Raw genomic sequence first — 23,236 nt, 5'->3', positions numbered from 1 at the left:
AAGAGATACAGCAATTTTAAATATCAAGAAAATGAACAAAATCTCAAAATTTCCTGCCCTATATCTATTTCAAAAATTGAGATAGAAAGCTATAGTTTTGCACATATGTTAAGATAAAAGAGTACTTTAATTGTACAGATTATCGCAGGTCTATCACTAATAAGACAGGAGATACAGCAATTTTAAATATAAAGAAAATGAACAAAATCTCAAAATTTTCTGCCCTATATCTTTTTCAAAAATTGAGATAGAAAGCTGTAATATTGCACAAATGTTAAGGTAAAAGAGTACTTTAATTGTATAGATAATCGCAGGTCTATCATTAGTAAGACCGGAAATACAGCAATTTTAAATATAAAGAAAATAAACAAAATCTCAAAATTTCCTACCCCATATCTTTTTCAAAAATTGAGATAGAAAGCTGTAATATTGCACAAATGTTAAGGTAAAAGAGTACTTTAATTGTACAGATAATCGCAGGTCTATCATTAGTAAGACCGGAAATACAGCAATTTTAAATATAAAGAAAATAAACAAAATCTCAAAATTTCCTACCCCATATCTTTTTCAAAAATTGAGATAGAAAGCTGTAGTTTTGCACAAATGTTAAGGTAAAAGTGTACTTTAATTGTACAGATTATCGCAGGTCTATCATTAATAAGACCGGAAATACAGCAATTTTAAATATAAAAAAAATGAACAAAATCTCAAAATTTCCTACCCTATATCTTTTTCAAAAATTGAGATAGAAAACTGTAGTTTTGCACAAATGTTAAGGTAAAAGAGTACTATAATTCTACAAATTCTCGCAGGTCTATCACTAATAAGACAGGAGATACAGCACTTTTAATTATAAAGAAAATGAACAAAATCACAAAATTTCCTGCTCTATATCTTTTTCAAAAATTGGCATAGAAAGCTGTAGTTTTGCACAAATGTTAAGGTAAAAGAGTACTATAATTCTACAGATTCTCGCAGGTCTATCACTAATAAGACAGGAGATACAGCAATTTTAAATATAAAGAAAATGAACAAAATCTCAAAATTTCCTGCTTTATATCTATTTCAAAAATTGAGATAGAAAGCTGTAGTTTTGCACAAATGTTAAGGTAAAAGTGTACTTTAATTGTACAGATTATCGCAGGTCTATCATTAATAAGACCGGAAATACAGCAATTTTAAATATAAAAAAAATGAACAAAATCTCAAAATTTCCTACCCTATATCTTTTTCAAAAATTGAGATAGAAAACTGTAGTTTTGCACAAATGTTAAGGTAAAAGAGTACTATAATTCTACAAATTCTCGCAGGTCTATCACTAATAAGACAGGAGATACAGCAATTTTAATTATAAAGAAAATGAACAAAATCTCAAAATTTCCTGCTCTATATCTTTTTCAAAAATTGGCATAGAAAGCTGTAGTTTTGCACAAATGTTAAGGTAAAAGAATACTATAATTCTACAGATTCTCGCAGGTCTATCAATAATAAGACAGGAGATACAGCAATTTTAAATATAAAGAAAATGAACAAAATCTCAAAATTTCCTGCTTTATATCTATTTCAAAAATTGAGATAGAAAGCTATAGTTTTGTACATATGTAAGGATAAAAGAGTACTTTAATTGTACAGATTATCGCAGGTCTATCATAATATGGCCGGAGATACAGCAATTCTAAATATGAAGAAAATGAACAAAATCTCAAAATTTCCTACCCTATATCTTTTTCAAAAATTGAGATAGAAAGCTGTAGTTTTGCACAAATGTTAAGGTAAAAGAGTACTATAATTCTACAGATTCTCGCAGGTCTATCACTAATAAGACAGGAGATACAGCAATTTTAAATATAAAGAAAATGAACAAAATCTCAAAATTTCCTGCCCTCAATTTTTTTCAAAAATTGAGATAGAAACCTGTAGTTTCGGACAAATGTTAAGGTAAAACAGTACTATAATTCTACAGATTCTCGCAGGTCTATCACTAATAAGACAAGAGATACAGCAATTTTAAATATAAAGAAAATGAACAAAATCTAAAAATTTCCTACCCCATATCTTTTTCAAAAATTGAGATAGAAAGCTGTAGTTTTGGACAAATGTTACGGTAAAAGAGTACTATAATTCTACAGATTCTCGCAGGTCTATCGCTAAAAAGACAAGAAATACAGCAATTTCAAATATAAAGAAAATGAACCAAATCTCAAAATTTCCTGCCCTATATCTATTTCAAAAATTGAGATTGAAAGCTATAGTTTTGCAGATATGTTAAGATAAAAGAGAACTTTAATTGTACAGATTATCGCAGGTCTATCATAATATGACCGGAGATAAAGCAGTTCAAAATATGAAGAAAATGAACAAAATCTCAAAATTTCCTACCCTATATCTTTTTCAAAAATTGAGATAGAAATCTGTAGTTTTGCACAAATGTTAAGGTAAAAGAGTACTATAATTCTACAGATTCTCGCAGGTCTATCACTAATAAGACAGGAGATACAGCAATTTTAAATATAAAGAAAATGAACAAAATCTCAAAATTTCCTGCCCTATATCTATTTCAAAAATTGAGATAGAAAGCTATAGTTTTGCACATATGTTAAGATAAAAGAGTACTTTAATTGTACAGATTATCGCAGGTCTATCACTAATAAGACAGGAGATACAGCAATTTTAAATATAAAGAAAATGAACAAAATCTCAAAATTTTCTGCCCTATATCTTTTTCAAAAATTGAGATAGAAAGCTGTAATATTGCACAAATGTTAAGGTAAAAGAGTACTTTAATTGTATAGATAATCGCAGGTCTATCATTAGTAAGACCGGAAATACAGCAATTTTAAATATAAAGAAAATAAACAAAATCTCAAAATTTCCTACCCCATATCTTTTTCAAAAATTGAGATAGAAAGCTGTAATATTGCACAAATGTTAAGGTAAAAGAGTACTATAATTCTACAGATTCTCGCAGGTCTATCACTAATAAGACAGGAGATACAGCAATTTTAAATATAAAGAAAATGAACAAAATCTCAAAATTTTCTGCCCTATATCTTTTTCAAAAATTGAGATAGAAAGCTGTAATATTGCACAAATGTTAAGGTAAAAGAGTACTATAATTCTACAGATTATCGCAGGTCTATCATTAGTAAGACCGGAAATACAGCAATTTTAAATATAAAGAAAATAAACAAAATCTCAAAATTTCCTACCCCATATCTTTTTCAAAAATTGAGATAGAAAGCTGTAGTTTTGCACAAATGTTAAGGTAAAAGTGTACTTTAATTGTACAGATTATCGTAGGTCTATCATTAATAAGACCGGAAATACAGCAATTTTAAATATAAAAAAAATGAACAAAATCTCAAAATTTCCTACCCTATATCTTTTTCAAAAATTGAGATAGAAAACTGTAGTTTTGCACAAATAATAAGGTAAAAGAGTACTATAATTCTACAAATTCTCGCAGGTCTATCACTAATAAGACAGTAGATACAGCAATTTTAATTATAAAGAAAATGAACAAAATCTCAAAATTTCCTGTTCTATATCTTTTTCAAAAATTGGCATAGAAAGCTCTAATTTTGCACAAATGTTAAGGTAAAAGAGTACTATAATTCTACAGATTCTCGCAGGTCTATCAATAATAAGACAGGAGATACAGCAATTTTAAATATAAAGAAAAAGAACAAAATCTCAAAATTTCCTACCCTATATCTTTTTCAAAAATTGAGATAGAAATCTGTAGTTTTGCACAAATGTTAAGGTAAAAGAGTACTATAATTCTACAGATTCTCGCAGGTCTATCACTAATAAGACAGGAGATACAGCAATTTTAAATATAAAGAAAATGAACAAAATCTCAAAATTTCCTGCCCTATATCTATTTCAAAAATTGAGATAGAAAGCTATAGTTTTGCGCATATGTTAAGATATTAGAGTACTTTAATTGTACAGATTATCGCAGGTCTATCATAATATGACCGGAGATACAGGAATTCTAAATATAAAGAAAATGAACAAAATCTCAAAATTTCCTACCCTGTATCTTTTTCAAAAATTGAGATAGAAAGCTGTAATATTGCACAAATGTTAAGGTAAAAGAGTACTTTAATTGTACAGATAATCGCAGGTCTATCATTAGTAAGACCGGTGATACTGCAATTTTAAAAATAAAGAAAATGAACCAAATCTCAAAATTTCGTGCCCTATATCTTTTTCAAAAATTGAGATAGAATGCTATAGTTTTGCACATATGTTAAGATAAAAGAGTACTTTAATTGTACAGATTATCGCAGGTCTATCACTAATAAGACAGGAGATACAGCAATTCTAAATATGAAGAAAATAAACAAAATCTCAAAATTTCCTACCCCATATCTTTTTCAAAAATTGAGATAGAAAGCTGTAGTTTTGCACAAATGTTAAGGTAAAAGTGTACTTTAATTGTACAGATTATCGCAGGTCTATCATTAATTAGACCGGAAATACAGCAATTTTAAATATAAAAAAAATGAACAAAATCTCAAAATTTCCTACCCTATATCTTTTTCAAAAATTGAGATAGAAAACTGTAGTTTTGCACAAATATTAAGGTAAAAGAGTACTATAATTCTACAAATTCTCGCAGGTCTATCACTAATAAGACAGGAGATACAGCAATTTTAATTATAAAGAAAATGAACAAAATCTCAAAATTTCCTGCTCTATATCTTTTTCAAAAATTGGCATAGAAAGCTGTAATTTTGCACAAATGTTAAGGTAAAAGAGTACTATAATTCTACAGATTCTCGCAGGTCTATCACTAATAAGACAGGAGATACAGCAATTTTAAATATAAAGAAAATGAACAAAATCTCAAAATTTCCTGCTTTATATCTATTTCAAAAATTGAGATAGAAAGCTATAGTTTTGTACATATGTAAGGATAAAAGAGTACTTTAATTGTACAGATTATCGCAGGTCTATCATAATATGGCCGGAGATACAGCAATTCTAAATATGAAGAAAATGAACAAAATCTCAAAATTTCCTACCCTATATCTTTTTCAAAAATTGAGATAGAAAGCTGTAGTTTTGCACAAATGTTAAGGTAAAAGAGTACTATAATTCTACAGATTCTCGCAGGTCTATCACTAATAAGACAGGAGATACAGCAATTTTAAATATAAAGAATATGAACAAAATCTCAAAATTTCCTGCTTTATATCTATTTCAAAAATTGAGATAGCAAGCTATAGTTTTGCACATATGTTAAGATAAAAGAGTACTTTAATTGTACAGATTATCGCAGGTCTATCATAATATGACCGGAGATACAGCAATTCTAAATATGAAGAAAATGAACAAAATCTCAAAATTTCCTACCCTAACCCTATATCTTTTTCAAAAATTGAGATAGAAAGCTATAGTTTTGCACAAATGTTAAGGTAAAAGAGTACTATAATTCTACAGATTATCGCAGGTCTATCATTAATAGGACCGGAGATACAGCAATTTTAAATATAAAGAAAATGAACAAAATCTCAAAATTTCCTGCCCTCAATTTTTTTCAAAAATTGAGATAGAAACCTGTAGTTTCGGACAAATGTTAAGGTAAAACAGTACTATAATTCTACAGATTCTCGCAGGTCTATCACTAATAAGACAAGAGATACAGCAATTTTAAATATAAAGAAAATGAACAAAATCTAAAAATTTCCTACCCCATATCTTTTTCAAAAATTGAGATAGAAAGCTGTAGTTTTGGACAAATGTTACGGTAAAAGAGTACTATAATTCTACAGATTCTCGCAGGTCTATCGCTAAAAAGACAAGAAATACAGCAATTTCAAATATAAAGAAAATGAACCAAATCTCAAAATTTCCTACCCTATATCTTTTTCAAAAATTGAGATAGAAAACTGTAGTTTTGCACAAATATTAAGGTAAAAGAGTACTATAATTCTACAAATTCTCGCAGGTCTATCACTAATAAGACAGGAGATACAGCAATTTTAAATATAAAGAAAATGAACAAAATCTCAAAATTTCCTGCCCTCAATTTTTTTCAAAAATTGAGATAGAAACCTGTAGTTTCGGACAAATGTTAAGGTAAAACAGTACTATAATTCTACAGATTCTCGCAGGTCTATCATTAATAAGACCTGTTATACTGCAATTTTAAAAATAAAGAAAATGAACAAAATCTAAAAATTTCCTGCCCTATATCTTTTTCAAAAATTGAGATAGAAAGCTGTAGTTTTGGACAAATGTTATAGTAAAAGAGTACTATAATTCTACAGATTCTCGCAGGTCTATCGCTAAAAAGACAAGAAATACAGCAATTTCAAATATAAAGAAAATGAACCAAATCTCAAAATTTCCTGCCCTATATCTATTTCAAAAATTGAGATCGAAAGCTATAGTTTTGCAGATATGTTAAGATAAAAGAGTACTTTAATTGTACAGATTATCGCAGGTCTATCATAATATGACCGGAGATAAAGCAGTTCAAAATATGAAGAAAATGAACAAAATCTCAAAATTTCCTACCCTATATCTTTTTCAAAAATTGAGATAGAAATCTGTAGTTTTGCACAAATGTTAAGGTAAAAGAGTACTATAATTCTACAGATTCTCGCAGGTCTATCACTAATAAGACAGGAGATACAGCAATTTTAAATATAAAGAAAATGAACAAAATCTCAAAATTTCCTGCTTTATATCTATTTCAAAAATTGAGATAGAAAGCTATAGTTTTGCGCATATGTTAAGATATTAGAGTACTTTAATTGTACAGATTATCGCAGGTCTATCATAATATGACCGGAGATACAGCAATTCTAAATATAAAGAAAATGAACAAAATCTCAAAATTTCCTACCCCATATCTTTTTCAAAAATTGAGATAGAAAGCTGTAATATTGCACAAATGTTAAGGTAAAAGAGTACTTTAATTGTACAGATAATCGCAGGTCTATCATTAGTAAGACCGGTGATACTGCAATTTTAAAAATAAAGAAAATGAACAAAATCTCAAAATTTCGTGCCCTATATCTTTTTCAAAAATTGAGATAGAATGCGATTGTTTTGCACATATGTTAAGATAAAAGAGTACTTTAATTGTACAGATTATCGCAGGTCTATCACTAATAAGACAGGAGATACAGCAATTTTAAATATAAAGAAAATGAACAAAATCTCAAAATTTTCTGCCCTATATCTTTTTCAAAAATTGAGATAGAAAGCTGTAATATTGCACAAATGTTAAGGTAAAAGAGTACTTTAATTGTACAGATAATCGCAGGTCTATCATTAGTAAGACCGGAAATACAGCAATTTTAAATATAAAGAAAATAAACAAAATCTCAAAATTTCCTACCCCATATCTTTTTCAAAAATTGAGATAGAAAGCTGTAGTTTTGCACAAATGTTAAGGTAAAAGAGTACTTTAATTGTACAGATTATCGCAGGTCTATCATTAATAAGACCAGAAATACAGCACTTTTAAATATAAAGAAAATGAACAAAATCTCAAAATTTCCTGCCCTATATCTATTTCAAAAATTGAGATAGAAAGCTATAGTTTTGCACATATGTTAAGATAAAAGAGTACTTTAATAGTACAGATTATCGCAGGTCTATCACTAATAAGACAGGAGATACAGCAATTTTAAATATAAAGAAAATGAACAAAATCTCAAAATTTTCTGCCCTATATCTTTTTCAAAAATTGAGATAGAAAGCTGTAGTATTGCACAAATGTTAAGGTAAAAGAGTACTTTAATTGTACGGATAATCGCAGGTCTATCATTAGTAAGACCGGAAATACAGCAATTTTAAATATAAAGAAAATGAACAAAATCTCTAAATTTCCTACCCCATATCTTTTTCAAAAATTGAGATAGAAAGCTGTAGTTTTGCACAAATGTTAAGGTAAAAGTGTACTTTAATTGTACAGATTATCGCAGGTCTATCATTAATAAGACCGGAAATACAGCAATTTTAAATATAAAAAAAATGAACAAAATCTCAAAATTTCCTACCCTATATCTTTTTCAAAAATTAAGATAGAAAACTGTAGTTTTGCACAAATGTTAAGGTAAAAGAGTACTATATTCTACAAATTCTCGCAGGTCTATCACTAATAAGACAGGAGATACAGCAATTTTAATTATAAAGAAAATGAACAAAATCTCAAAATTTCCTGCTCTATATCTTTTTCAAAAATTGGCATAGAAAGCTGTAGTTTTGCACAAATGTTAAGGTAAAAGAGTACTATAATTCTACAGATTCTCGCAGGTCTATCACTAATAAGACAGGAGATACAGCAATTTTAAATATAAAGAAAATGAACAAAATCTCAAAATTTCCTGCTTTATATCTATTTCAAAAATTGAGATGGAAAGCTATAGTTTTGCACAAATGTTAAGGTAAAAGAGTACTATAATTCTACAGATTATCGCAGGTCTATCATTAATAAGACCTGTTATACTGCAATTTTAAAAATAAAGAAAATAAACAAAATCTCAAAATTTCGTGCCCTATATCTTGTTCTTAAATTCAGATAGAAAGCTGTAGTTTTGGACAAATGTTACAGTAAAAGAGTACTGTAATTCTACAGATTCTCGCAGGTCTATCGCTAAAAAGACAAGAAATACAGCAATTTCAAATATAAAGAAAATGAACCAAATCTCAAAATTTCCTGCCCTATATCTATTTCAAAAATTGAGATCGAAAGCTATAGTTTTGCAGATATGTTAAGATAAAAGAGTACTTTAATTGTACAGATTATCGCAGGTCTATCATAATATGACCGGAGATAAAGCAGTTCAAAATATGAAGAAAATGAACAAAATCTCAAAATTTCCTACCCTATATCTTTTTCAAAAATTGAGATAGAAATCTGTAGTTTTGCACAAATGTTAAGGTAAAAGAGTACTATAATTCTACAGATTCTCGCAGGTCTATCACTAATAAGACAGGAGATACAGCAATTTTAAATATAAAGAAAATGAACAAAATCTCAAAATTTCCTGCTTTATATCTATTTCAAAAATTGAGATAGAAAGCTATAGTTTTGCGCATATGTTAAGATATTAGAGTACTTTAATTGTACAGATTATCGCAGGTCTATCACTAATAAGACAGGAGATACAGCAATTTTAAATATAAAGAAAATGAACAAAATCTCAAAATTTCCTACCCTATATCTTTTTCAAAAATTGAGATAGAAAGCTGTAATATTGCACAAATGTTAAGGTAAAAGAGTACTTTAATTGTACAGATAATCGCAGGTCTATCATTAGTAAGACCGGAAATACAGCAATTTTAAATATAAAGAAAATAAACAAAATCTCAAAATTTCGTGCCCTATATCTTTTTCAAAAATTGAGATAGAAAACTGTAGTTTTGCACAAATGTTAAGGTAAAAGAGTACTATAATTCTACAGATTATCGCAGGTCTATCATTAATAAGACCGGAGATACAGCAATTTTAAATATAAAGAAAATGAACAAAATCTCAAAATTTCCTGCCCTATATTTTTTTCATTAATTGAGATAGAAAGCTGTAGTTTTGGACAAATGTTAAGGTAAAAGAGTACTATAATTCTACAAATTATCGCAGGTCTATCACTAATAAGACAGGAGATACAGCAATTTTAAATATAAAGAAAATGAATAAAATCTCAAAATTTCCTGCCCTATATCTTTTTCAAAAATTGGCATAGAAAGCTGTAGTTTTGCACAAATGTTAAGGTATATGAGTACTATAATTCTACAGATTTTCGCAGGTCTATCCCTAATAAGACAGGAGATACAGCAATTTTAAATATAAAGAAAATGAACAAAATCTCAAAATTTCCTACCCTATATCTTTTTCAAAAATTGAGATAGAAAACTGTAATCTTGCGCAAATGTTAAGGTAAGAGAGTACTATAATTCTACAGATTATCGCAGGTCTATCATTAATAAGACCGGAGATACAGCAATTTTAAATATAAAGAAAATGAACAAAATCTCAAAATTTCCTGCCCTATATTTTTTTCAAAAATTGAGATAGAAAGCTGTAGTTATGGACAAATGTTAAGGTAAAAGAGTACTACAATTCTACAAATTCTCGCAGGTCTATCACTAATAAGACAGGAGATACAGCAATTTTAAATATAAAGAAAATGAACAAAAGCTCAAAATTTCCTGCCCTATATCTTTTTCAAAAATTGAGATAGAAAGCTATAGTTTTGCACAAATGTTAAGGTAAAAGAGTACTATAATTCTACAGATTCTCGCAGGTCTATCATAATATGACCGGAGATACAGCAATTCTAAATATGAAGAATATGAACAAAATCTCAAAATTTCCTACCCTATATCTTTTTCAAAAATTGAGATAGAAAGCTATAGTTTTGCACAAATGTTAAGGTAAAAGAGTACTATAATTCTACAGATTATCGCAGGTCTATCATTAATAAGACCGGTGATACAGCAATTTTAAATATAAAGAAAATTAACAAAATCTCAAAATTTCCTGCCCTATATCTTTTTCAAAAATTGAGATAGAAAGCTGTAGTTTTGGACAAATGTTAAGGTAAAAGAGTACTATAATTCTACAAATTCTCGCAGGTCTATCACTAATAAGACAGGAGATTCAGCAATTTTAAATATAAAGAAAATGAACAAAATCTCAAAATTTCCTGCCCTATATCTATTTCAAAAATTGAGATAGAAAGCTATAGTTTTGCACATATGTTAAGATAAAAGAGTACTTTAATTGTACAGATTATTGCAGGTCTATCATTAATAAGACCGGAGATACAGCAATTTTAAATATAAAGAAAATTAACAAAATCTCAAAATTTCCTGCCCTATATTTTTTTCAAAAATTGAGATAGAAAGCTGTAGTTTTGGACAAATGTTAAGGTAAAAGAGTACTATAATTCTACAAATTCTCGCAGGTCTATCACTAATAAGACAGGAGATACAGCAATTTTAAATATAAAGAAAATGAACAAAAGCTCAAAATTTCCTGCCCTATATCTTTTTTAAAAATTGAGATAGAAACCTGTAGTTTTGCACAAATGTTAAGGTAAAAGAGTACTATAATTCACCACATTTTCGCAGGTCTATTATTAATAAGACCGGAGATACAGCAATTTTAATTATAAAGAAAATGAATAAAATCTCAAAATTGCCTGCTTTATATCTATTTCAAAAATTGAGATAGAAAGCTATAGTTTTGCACATATGTTAAGATAAACGAGTACTTTAATTGTACTGATTATCGCAGGTCTATCATTAATAAGACCGGTGATACAGCAATTTTAAATATAAAGAAAATGAACAAAATCTCAAAATTTCCTGCCCTATATCTTTTTCAAAAATTGAGATAGAAAGCTGTAGTTTTGGACAAATGTTAAGGTAAAAGAGTACTATAATTCTACAGATTCTCGCAGGTCTATCACTAATAAGACAGGAGATACAGCAATTTTAAATATAAAGAAAATGAACAAAATCTCAAAATTTCCTGCCCTATATCTATTTCAAAAATTGAGATAGAAAGCTATAGTTTTGCACATATGTTAAGATAAAAGTGTACTTTAATTGTACAGATTATCGCAGGTCTATCATAATAAGACCGGAGATACAGCAATTCTAAGTATAAAGAAAATGAACAAAATCTCAAAATTTCCTGCCCTATATCTTTTTCAAAAATTGAGATAGAAAGCTGTAGTTTTGGACAAATGTTAAGGTAAAAGAGTACTATAATTCTACAAATTCTCGCAGGTCTATCACTAATAAGACAGGAGATTCAGCAATTTTAAATATAAAGAAAATGAACAAAATCTCAAAATTTCCTGCCCTATATCTATTTCAAAAATTGAGATAGAAAGCTATAGTTTTGCACATATGTTAAGATAAAAGAGTACTTTAATTGTACAGATTATTGCAGGTCTATCATTAATAAGACCGGAGATACAGCAATTTTAAATATAAAGAAAATTAACAAAATCTCAAAATTTCCTGCCCTATATTTTTTTCAAAAATTGAGATAGAAAGCTGTAGTTTTGGACAAATGTTAAGGTAAAAGAGTACTATAATTCTACAAATTCTCGCAGGTCTATCACTAATAAGACAGGAGATACAGCAATTTTAAATATAAAGAAAATGAACAAAAGCTCAAAATTTCCTGCCCTATATCTTTTTTAAAAATTGAGATAGAAACCTGTAGTTTTGCACAAATGTTAAGGTAAAAGAGTACTATAATTCACCACATTTTCGCAGGTCTATTATTAATAAGACCGGAGATACAGCAATTTTAATTATAAAGAAAATGAATAAAATCTCAAAATTGCCTGCTTTATATCTATTTCAAAAATTGAGATAGAAAGCTATAGTTTTGCACATATGTTAAGATAAACGAGTACTTTAATTGTACTGATTATCGCAGGTCTATCACTAATAAGACCGGTGATACAGCAATTTTAAATATAAAGAAAATGAACAAAATCTCAAAATTTCCTGCCCTATATCTTTTTCAAAAATTGAGATAGAAAGCTGTAGTTTTGGACAAATGTTAAGGTAAAAGAGTACTATAATTCTACAGATTCTCGCAGGTCTATCACTAATAAGACAGGAGATACAGCAATTTTAAATATAAAGAATATGAACAAAATCTCAAAATTTCCTGCCCTATATCTATTTCAAAAATTGAGATAGAAAGCTATAGTTTTGCACATATGTTAAGATAAAAGTGTACTTTAATTGTACAGATTATCGCAGGTCTATCATAATAAGACCGGAGATACAGCAATTCTAAGTATAAAGAAAATGAACAAAATCTCAAAATTTCCTGCCCTATATCTTTTTCAAAAATTGAGATAGAAAGCTGTAGTTTTGCACAAATGTTAATGTAAAAGAGTACTTTAATTGTACAGATTATCGCAGGTCTATCATTAATAAGACCGGAAATACAGCAATTTTATTTATAAAGAAAATGAACAAAATTTCAAAATTTCCTACCTTATATCTGGATAATAATGATAAAATAACACACTCAGAATGACAAATTTCACGAAATACAATTAGTTTTACGAAGTGATACAATTTAGTATGATGTACTACCAATTGGTAGGCGAACCAAAAAAGGTTTGGAGAAGGTGAATTAAATGATAATGTAGCAGCATAATCTTTGCTATCTTTGATTGAACTTCTGTTGCATCATTTATGAATGGCGACAGTTTGGCCGGTCAAAATGAATTACATTTACCTTAATTGAAGTAGGAATATTCTTCATCAAAATGGCGATGCCAATAACTTCTTGCTCTTTATTAACGTTAATAACTCCAGATATAATATTGTATAATGAACCATCACTTTTTTCTTCTTTTAATCTGTAGCAATAAATCAAAAGACCTCAATAAATCAATTATATTTAAAACCCGAATTCATCATTGTAAGCGTTTTAATCTATATTAAAAAAAAGAAGTCAATTTTCCCAAAAATCAAGGTAGCTATTTCAACATTTATCTTTCTAAGTAATTTTTTTATTTTGAGGCAAATTATAGTATACTACAATACTAATATACTATATTTAATATCACTAAGATTTGGTAAAAAGAAAAATTTGCTGGTTATTGAAATGATGAAAATGTTTATTTAGAAAGAGACTCAAGTCCAATTTTGAGAATTTCAAATGAATATGGAGAATTTTATGCAATAAAATTTTATGTGATCACAGTTTTATGTTTTATTATCAAAGTAATATTGTTTGTTTCTATTAAATAACTGCAGTTTAAAATAAAGGTACAGAAAGGATGAAATTTGATAAAATGGTACTTGTAAGGCGAATCTACTTTGGGAAAGACTGTTATAAAAGGTAGTGGTTTGTGTATGTGTGCTGGAGAGGCTACAGCGAGCTCACAGAATCTACTAAAACCAAATAAACAAAATCAAAATGGATTCCTTACCTCAGAATTCTATGCTTAGCTTCTTGCAACAGTTTGTCCGGTGATCGGACCTGAATATCTAACGTTAAAACAATTGGCGCTGCCGTTGGATTTGCAATTTTCATTTCTTGAATGAGGACCTCCTTCCTTGATCTATGGCTGTATATCAAATGACTAAGGTACAGTCCAGATCCGTAGCATTGGTAACGTGATACAATTCCTGACGGGAAATGGGTAGCAACAGCCTCCCGCTTGGTTCTAAAATATTAACAAACGCAAATCAAACATGCAAATATCATATGTGAAAGACTTTCACTTGCAATCATTACAATAATTCTAATTTACACATTTTCTTAAAAATAAACTACACAAAGGACCATTGTTGAGAGTTTTTGGTCAATGTAATACTTGGGTCTGTATTAAGTTAGAGAAATGGCTTCTGCCTTCTTCTCCACCAGAACTTTAATAAATTAAACATAAAAATGCAGATTTCAAAGAACTCCCTAAAGAAGTTTTTTCAAATAAATGTTACAAAGAAAAGTTATAGGTTTTTACCGGTATGTTACGTTTAGCAAACTCGATGGAAACGTTTAAAAAAAAAATTAAAAAATACAAAAATGAAATTGTGTAAAAACACACTTCGGGCTAACTAATTTTCTACCAACATGGTATTCATTTCATTGTTGGAGCTATTTTCGAAAAAAAAGTCCATGTTCAGTAAAATTTGTTGCTTAATCCTTAGCTTGATAATCCAAGACACCAGGGGGAAAACAACAATAAGTCACATAACTTCTTTTTATCTAATTATTACAATTGACAACTTGCAAACAATTTTACTGAATGTGTTGATTCTCAGTACCTAACCTACCATAAATAGATTAAATCTAAATTTCGAAAATCTGGCAGGACCACAATACTTACCCATGGGCTATTGGAACAATTAGCGGAGACCATCCAATTGGAAGACTTAGCGATTTAGCATCAGGATGTTTGATATACACTGAAGATCTAGGAAGAACAGCCAGTCCTAAGTGACCATTTCCAATCCAAGGAAGATATGAATTATCCTCTTCATTAGAATCTTTCCAATTATGTAATCGGCGTACATTTGCATTGCCTTCAAGAGACTCAAGGTCATAGGGGGTAATATGATCATCAAGACATCTCTCCGCGTGATCTACAATTTAATAAAGTGTACTTTAGCTTCAACCAGTGTGCCCATAAATTTATTTCTTTATTTCAATAAAATAGCATGAAGATATGTCTAAGGGAAATAAAGGCAAATGGAGGTGAGGTCAAAAATATTGGGATTATAGTATTGTGATAACAGTTCTAAATAAGCCTGTTATTTTCATCAAGATATATTGATTAGGCATTCATTTAATAAAGAATGTTTAAAAAAATGAATGTTCTTTTATAATACAAATTTTCCAAGAACAAAATCCATTTACACAGTCTGATTTTTAAAAAAACGATATTACGATATTAAACCTTAAGCTGTGGAGAGTTTGTATACATCTCACATGGCCTTGTCGAAAAATGAGTTCAGTTATAAAACCAAGTCTACGCCTCAAGATATATAGATAGTTTGGTATAACTACCATACGAAAATGGAAACTATGCGACCCCTTAATGAAATCAAAGATACAGATCTCTTGATCAGTGAAAGATCAGTGCAACAATGTTACATTTTATAAAATTATAAAAACAAATTTTAAAAAAAATTATAAAAATGGTGCGACCTTAAAAAAAAATGACACATTAAAAAGACACATTAAGGGCGGCCATCTTCAAACGCTAATGAAGGTTCATGGGAAGCTATCAAGCTAAAACGAATTACAAAGACTATGGTCAATCGCAAACCAATTTTGTTCCAGGAAAAAATGATCGGCCTCAAACTAAAGAAAATATTTAAGAACATATTGACACTGAACTTTTTTACACCCATCCTATGGTTCAGCTCTATCTACCTATTTCTTTTGGTCTGTGGCACATATTCCTTGTGAGAACAAAATTTAACTACACCGACGTTTAAAACATTCTAACCTATAATCTTATCAGCGAATTCCGTCTTAAGGCATCTAGCAGTCCAGTACAAAATATCGCAGATTTTATAAACTTTACCTCAGAAAATCGTCTGGTATAAAGTTTTAGGGGAAATTAAATCTCCCCAATCATAATAACTTCTGAAAGTAGAGAAAACTCCAGGATGTAAGTTAGGCTAATTCCTTGCAAGGCAGGTAGTCAAGCGATTACCCTCAACATGGCTACAGAATCTTTCATCTCAGGGTCTTGAAAGATTCTCCTGTTGTTGCTAGGAGTGGCTCCCATTGTTAGCCCTCGGCTGTTTTTTTCTGGCGCACCTTATCTTTTTCTTATTGGCTTTTAATAATTCTTTTTGTTCCTTATATAGTTAGTTTTGGGAGGTCTGTGAGCACCATTTTTGAAGCAAGTTCGGCCAATGTACCTGCCTCCTCCTTCTGACTCAGTTCAATATTTGTAAATACATGATTGGGGGATTAAGACTGAGATCAAAATTATTGTAGGCTACAAACAAGAATTTTCGCTGTCACTCTTCTTTTTTTTTTTTTATTCTCTAGCTTAACATTCATTTCTTCAAAATAATTTCAATTATTTTCATTTATCTGTATGTTATAATGCTCACAATTTCCACCCTGTCTAATAAGGATTCCTTTCCCCACATGTATCTTTATGTATTTTACTATTTTACACGATTTTAAAGCACTGTACTAATAAATTTTCAAATTAATATTTCTATTTTTATGTTTATTATGTTATCTATTTTGTGATGGTTGTAACTTGAAAGCAATAAATTTATTATTATTCAAGCATTAAAACAAAACACTCAAGAGGTAGATAATTATTTTTAGTAGATAGATAGATCGTTAGTTTTTAAATTAAAACAAGGTTACCAGTTTTATATACGCCATTAATATAATAAACAGATTTAAAAGTACCGGTATCAGTTGGCTGCTTCTTTTCGTATACTTCATGAAAAGATGGGTACAAGTACAGCATCAAAACCAATACTATTATGAGAAAGAAATACGATCTCCTGTACCTAAGAATAAATGAGTAAATTTATTATTAGTTAAAATAAAATTGGTATTAAAATCAATCAGTGCATCTGAATCAGAAACTATGCAAATACAGTAACATTTAAACATGTATTACTTTTACTGAAAAATACATATACAATAAATATATATAAAGACACCTCCATCAATAATGAAGGTAATGCTGCTATTGACAAAAAAATGTTTTTTCCTAATATAATTCAATATATCCTCTAATTGAGCAGTAATTTTAAAGAAAATAATTGTTTTTTAACATTATACTTAGAAGCTGTACTAATCACTATTTACAATGATAAAAATTACACTAAATTTGAGCATTTTAGTCGATTACCTATCAGATTTCAGTATAAAAAAAACTTCATTATTAAAAATAAATAAATGCCTTACATCAAGTAATTTTCTATCAATCGTTTCCATTTTTTCAAAGTATCTATTATCCCCATTTCATTGTTAATAGTATATTCGTAATTTTGCAGACCATTAGGAAATTTAAATCTGATTCCCACTCAAACAATTCAATTTTATATAAATATTTATGTTCAAAACTAGGCCCTATCTGTATATTAAAATATAACCATTCGAATCTTAAATCATAACGAAAATCAGCTGCGATAGGAAGATAAAAGAAGGTAATAATAGCATGACTTGAAATCGATTGTTGAAAATCGATAAGTAGAAAGCGTTGATACACAGAACGCTTAAAAAAATATATACGAAAAATGAAATATATATTATTTTAAAAACATTAACTAATTCGCTCATATATTTGTTTGTTTTTTTTAAGTCATACATTTAGCAAAATAATAAAGCAAGCCACTTGTAGAATTCCAGATGTAAAGCCTTACCTCGAAGGCAACTTACCAATTTAGAGACGTTTAAAAAATTCTTACATAAATTAATCAAATTTTTACTTTCTCTTACTGCTAGTAAGACAAAGTAATTTTTTTTAAGCAAATTTTTGAGTTAGAGTATTCATTAGATATACACACTTTGTGATCCCTTTCATACGGAAAAGTGGTTTTTAGAAATTTACCTGTATACCTTTGGTTAACACAACAGAAAAAAGATGACTGCAATAAAATCATATTTTATATCTAGTTAAAGGAAGGACGTTAGGTCCTCCTAGATGCCACTAAAGCCTATTGTATTATCAATTGTTTTAAGCATGTAATGCTTATTTTTTCTGGTGGGATTAGTGTTTCACTTCCTACCTCGATGTAGGGAATGGAGGAGGATAGCCTTCATTGCAAATTACTCTTATTGCATTAAACGTAATTAAAGGTTACGACCCGAAAATCGTGTCTGGTGCAACAACACATCTCAGCTTTCCGGTCCTCGCCTTTAACTCGTGTATTGTCAAAATTCGAAGTTTGAACCATTCGGTTTCCCAGAAGGGTTACTTATTGGAATCGATGGTACTGTTTTTAGCAATTAGAAAGGTTTGCTTAAGACTGAGTTAATACTCTTAACACTTGTTAATCAATCAGATATACCCTGGAGAACTATAGAAATAGAAAACTACTTTTATAGGCCTAAAGGTCACTGAAGGGAAAAAAATTGACAAAGTATTAATTCTAATTAAATAAACTTCTATTATTTGAGTAAAGCCTGTTTAAATTTGAGGAGCGTGTAGAAGATTAAAAGTCAAAGATTATTTGTAATCTTCTATCCGCTCCCCTACTACGTAACGGTAACATTTCTGGCAGGTCTTTACAATTAAATAGCAACATATTTATGGTTAAGATTAAGGGTTCAGGCATAGTTATACCTTTCCGGTAGGACAAGGTGAAGAAGAGGCTGCCTTAAATTTTAAAGAGAATATGAATAATTTAATGCAAAATACTCAGATATTCCAGATGATCCACAAGATGCAGTGAATCTGTTTGTTAATATTATTAAGAGAGTTGCGTATTTGGGGAATTCTAATCAAATTGAAAATAATTTAAATGCCACTTCAAAGAGAAATGGTTTGATTTTCAGTGTGTAGTGTTGAGGAAGAAAACGTTTATCCTGTTGAATTTATATGTTTAGGAAACCAAATTGTGATTTAAATTAAAGATCTTTATTTACAGTCTAATCAAAATGTTAAGATATTGTGTCAAAATAGAAAAAGAGAATTTTATCTAAGAATTATTGATAAATTTTGAACAGTTAAGGATTCGAAAGGTTTTTGGTAGTTGATAAATTTTATGTAGAACAGAAAATTCGTTTGTTTTCCAAGCATAACTTGTAACCAATGGTTTGCTATTTCAGTCAGTTTTTGAACCCTCTTGTGTAGGCCTCGCCAATTTTCTATGCCCCTCCATATATTTTGAATGAATCTTAAGATAAATCTTTTCAGTTTTAAGTATCTAAACAAGGCTAAGAGTAGTAAAGCTGCTGGAAACGACGGTATTCCATTTGAATTCTTTAAAGACTGCCCGGATGTTTTTTTTGGAAAAACTTTTGCACTAATTTAATTTGATTTACAATAATCCCCATATTCCAGACACCTTCTCAAAATTAACTAATTTCCTGCTGTTAAAGAAAGGAAAAATCAATATTGTTAGTACATAATAAAGAATATCCTTTATCGATTGAATTGCCAAGGCTTTTTCTACATTGCAATTATGAATGGAGGAAAATGTTTTAAATGAATGTCAGGCGGGTTTCCGGATAGGACATTCCACTGTAGATAATATCTTTAGCTTCCTGTTTAATTAAACTACAAACTCGTAAAAAACGACACAAAATGTACTGCTGTTTCATTGATTTTAAGGCAGCGTTTGATTCACCAGATAGAAACTCATTATTTTATAACCTTTTTACATTAGATGTGTCAAATTAATTTATAAATGCCCTTTAGGCTTTGTATAAAAACATGGAATCATCTGTTTGGACCAGTAAAGGACTATCGGAAACTTTACGTCAGTAGGGCATTTACTCTCTCCTAGTGTTTTATCTTTATTTATAAATGATTTTTATGACTTCAACAAAGGTAGTATGTATTAGGATAGGGGTGTGAATATCCGTTGCCTTGTTGTTATTTAATTTTTATTGCACATGGTAATACTTATTTTATCAATGATTTACCTTACGATTACACATTTATATTAAAAAATATATTCTAATTAATAAACCTTGAAGTAAAAGCAATGTAAAATAAACAGGTACAAACTATTAGAAAATTTCCACAAACAGAATTTATCATAATAAAAAGTATTCGCATACACAAAATTAAAATTCTAAAAACATTGCATAATTCGAGGTCTCATTATTTTACAGAATAACATACTATAAAAAAATAATTAATGAAGGAAACTAGACTAAATAAATGAACAATTAGAATTAAATTTGTAGGGGGCTACTAGAAATTATTCGTTCGGTTAAAAAAAAGTATTATACATAATTATGAATGAAAAAAAAACTTGTCAAGTTTCTAATGAGTTATTAATACTCTGTTGGTGGTTATCTCAAAGCAGAAGTTCCACATCGCTGAATTGGGCGTGTTGACAAGGGGTTACGCTGCTCTATTAGCGTGGCCACCAAGGAAGCCTCCTGATCTCACACCCTGCGACTTCTTCCTTATTAGGGGATCATAAAGATCCATAAGAATATCATAGACACTGGCCCAGCAACAAAGTTGGTGTGATGATTACTAAGACCTGACACTCGTTCAAGCTCACGTTCGAGTTCATATTATACAATAAAAACATTTCCCTTATGGCTGTGTAAGTACAGGCATAGATCCTATTCTCACGTCTTAAGTAATAATGGTAGAGTGAACGCGCAGGAGCCCTAGTCATACAAACAAAACTAGGACCTCCCTAATTTGTTTGTGGCCCTCTCAAGGTAGGTCTTCATTGAAGTAGCAGCAAGGTTCTTCTTTGACAATAGCGATTTTGAAATGATTAAATACGTGCTGGTGAGCCAGTTTCTTCTTTCTATGTTTCATTCATAATTATTAGTACAATAATTTGTAAAACACATTCTTGAATCTCTTATAACAGTCCTGTGCCATAAAAATGTATTAATTAAAAGAACTTAAAGGATGTAAAGCACTGTTTTCCACGAAGCACTTGAACCACTCAAGTTATTAAGACAGCCAATTAAATTTTACCAATCCATTTAAAAATATTCACTGCCATAATTTAAGTGCAACCACTCTTAAATAAATGTTTAATGTACTAATATAGCCTGCCGCAGTCTAGAGGCAGAATCAGCTAAATCATCTACAGAATTAACCATAAACTGAACAGCTGATACAGACGGGAAATGTACAGCTGCGGTTCTTGTCTTGTGACCAACTGTATTCATAGCTTCACAAAGCCGTTGTGTAGAGAATTCTATGTCTCTTTTTATTGCCGGTGAACATAATGATCGTTCAACTGTGTCAGCGAGTTGAATAACACGCTGACAAGAAGTCACTACACATTTTGCCTGTAAGAGAAACACTTTTGGAGGCCTATTCTGAGTCACAGTAGACAATAGTAGTTGGATTTCCTGCATAAGCAGTCCAACATGCTGTAAAATTATGGCTGAATAAAAGTCTAAAACTGTCTTATCATTTTCTGAAAGTGGTTCTTGTATTTGTTCTTCTTTATTAGATGATTCCAGTATCTTAACAATAACATCTTTTTCTCTAGTAGATTTATCTTCTAGATTGATATAAACTGATTCCTGACCTGTAGGTGCATTCTTTTTAAACAACAACGTGGCATTACCTTGAATAAAAGAAGTCACTTGTCTAATATCATCGGTTAATGCAGCAGCACATGAAACTAATGCATCCAGTGCATCCGGCTGATGAATATCAGGATCTTCAACAGCCAACAAAGTAGTACTCCATCCGCTAAATTCCAGACTCTGACAACATTCTTTGACTAAAAGGTCAGCTTTTGTTAAACTGGCAACCAGAGGTCCTAACTTGCCTCCCAAACCCTTGTCATGATGAGCGGCTCTAACAGATTGGCAGAACAAAGTAAGATCATGAAGTGAAGATGAGAGTCTGGATACAGACCACCTTAGTTCAGAGAGTCGAGGTTCCAGATTGGCTCTTGAACGCCAGCCTATAGTAGCAACACCTACTAGTCCAGAAATACCGCTAGTAACATCAGATTCCAGCCTTCCAAGCCATTCAAGGGCCGAGTTCATCTCTAACATCTCACCACCACCCTTTGGAACATCATACAAACACTGGGGATTTATATGAGGTCTAGCTGGCCTTGGTATATCGTAATCTTGTTGGATTAAGGATGAGCGATTAGAATCTGTTGTAAGGGAACTAACTGATGAACTTGGAGTCAAGCTTCCTGCACCGCCCACAGGTTTTGGAACATCATAACTCTCACCAACAGTTAACGATTGTATACTCAGCTGGGGCACATCGTACTGTAAGTTGTCTTGCAGACCGATTGGTTGTGGCATATCATAGAGATAACTTTGCTCGATAGACTTTGTGACTAAACGTTTATTCTCTCTTATGGTATCTTGTTCGATTTCCGTTAACATTCTCAATCTGTTTCTCGGACAAATTCCTTTTTTACCTTTTATAGAGCATACAATCCAACCTTCGTGTCCAACTGATTCTTGTTCCACTAACAGTAAAACATCACCAGTTTTAAAGCTAAGTTCGTCGAAACTGTCCGCAACATTATCATAAAGGGCAACACAATACTGTGGCATATCTGTTTCGCGTAACTGTGGCATATTCACTCATAAAATGTTGCAATTAATTTGTAATATTAAATTGTCAGAATCTAAACTTTTGAACCCAATTTAATACATTAACATACGCTCTAACCATCAGCTCTTAAGATACAAATGCAACCGTGAACTTCCACTTCATCAGTGTTGTTGCATTGTTTACCAAACCAAGTAAACCAAAGTCCCAATTTCTAATTTTAATATAATATTCCATTTTTAATTATTTCCAAAGCATTTTATTAATTTAAACCTGATTTTATTAATCACAAAATATGGAAGGGGTATTTGTCTAAATGTTTCATTCATAATTATTAGTACAATAATTTGTAAGACACATTCTTGAATCTCTTATAACAGTCCTGTGCCATAAAAATGTATTAATTAAAAGAACTTAAAGGATGCAAAGCACTGTTCTCCACGAAGCATTTAAACCACTCAGTTATTAAGACAGCAAATTATATTTTATCAAGCCATTTAAAAATATTCACTGCCATAATTTTTTGCCTAAAAATAGTTAATTTCAGAAGC

At 30.1% G+C, this 23,236-nt stretch overlaps 2 protein-coding genes across 2 annotated transcripts in view; both read right to left on the bottom strand.

Moving 5' to 3' along the window:
- LOC141457468 (uncharacterized protein KIAA2013 homolog) overlaps positions 1 to 17,645 on the bottom strand; it is a 51,838-nt gene extending 34,193 nt beyond the window's left edge. The window contains exons 1-5 of the mRNA XM_074134489.1: positions 17,411 to 17,645; positions 16,904 to 17,007; positions 14,847 to 15,102; positions 13,947 to 14,183; positions 13,247 to 13,370 (exon numbers count right to left, since the gene is read on the bottom strand). Coding sequence (XP_073990590.1) covers positions 13,247 to 13,370; positions 13,947 to 14,183; positions 14,847 to 15,102; positions 16,904 to 17,007; positions 17,411 to 17,466 — 777 coding nt within the window. The 5' untranslated portion in view covers positions 17,467 to 17,645. The remainder of the gene's footprint in view (positions 1 to 13,246; positions 13,371 to 13,946; positions 14,184 to 14,846; positions 15,103 to 16,903; positions 17,008 to 17,410) is intronic.
- A 2,393-nt stretch (positions 17,646 to 20,038) lies between these two features.
- On the bottom strand, positions 20,039 to 22,863 carry p130CAS (Serine_rich_CAS and FAT-like_CAS_C domain-containing protein p130CAS). The gene has a single exon (XM_074134329.1). The coding sequence runs from the start codon at positions 22,709 to 22,711 to the stop codon at positions 21,182 to 21,184; it is 1,530 nt and encodes a 509-aa protein (XP_073990430.1). The 5' UTR covers positions 22,712 to 22,863; the 3' UTR covers positions 20,039 to 21,181.
- Positions 22,864 to 23,236: the final 373 nt, after the last annotated feature.

Source organism: Rhodnius prolixus, unplaced genomic scaffold (genome assembly GCF_049639745.1).
Source record: "Rhodnius prolixus isolate KJV_2025 unplaced genomic scaffold, Rpr scaffold_16, whole genome shotgun sequence".
NCBI classification, from domain to species: domain Eukaryota; kingdom Metazoa; phylum Arthropoda; class Insecta; order Hemiptera; family Reduviidae; genus Rhodnius; species Rhodnius prolixus.
This window is presented reverse-complemented; position numbering and strand designations above follow the sequence as displayed.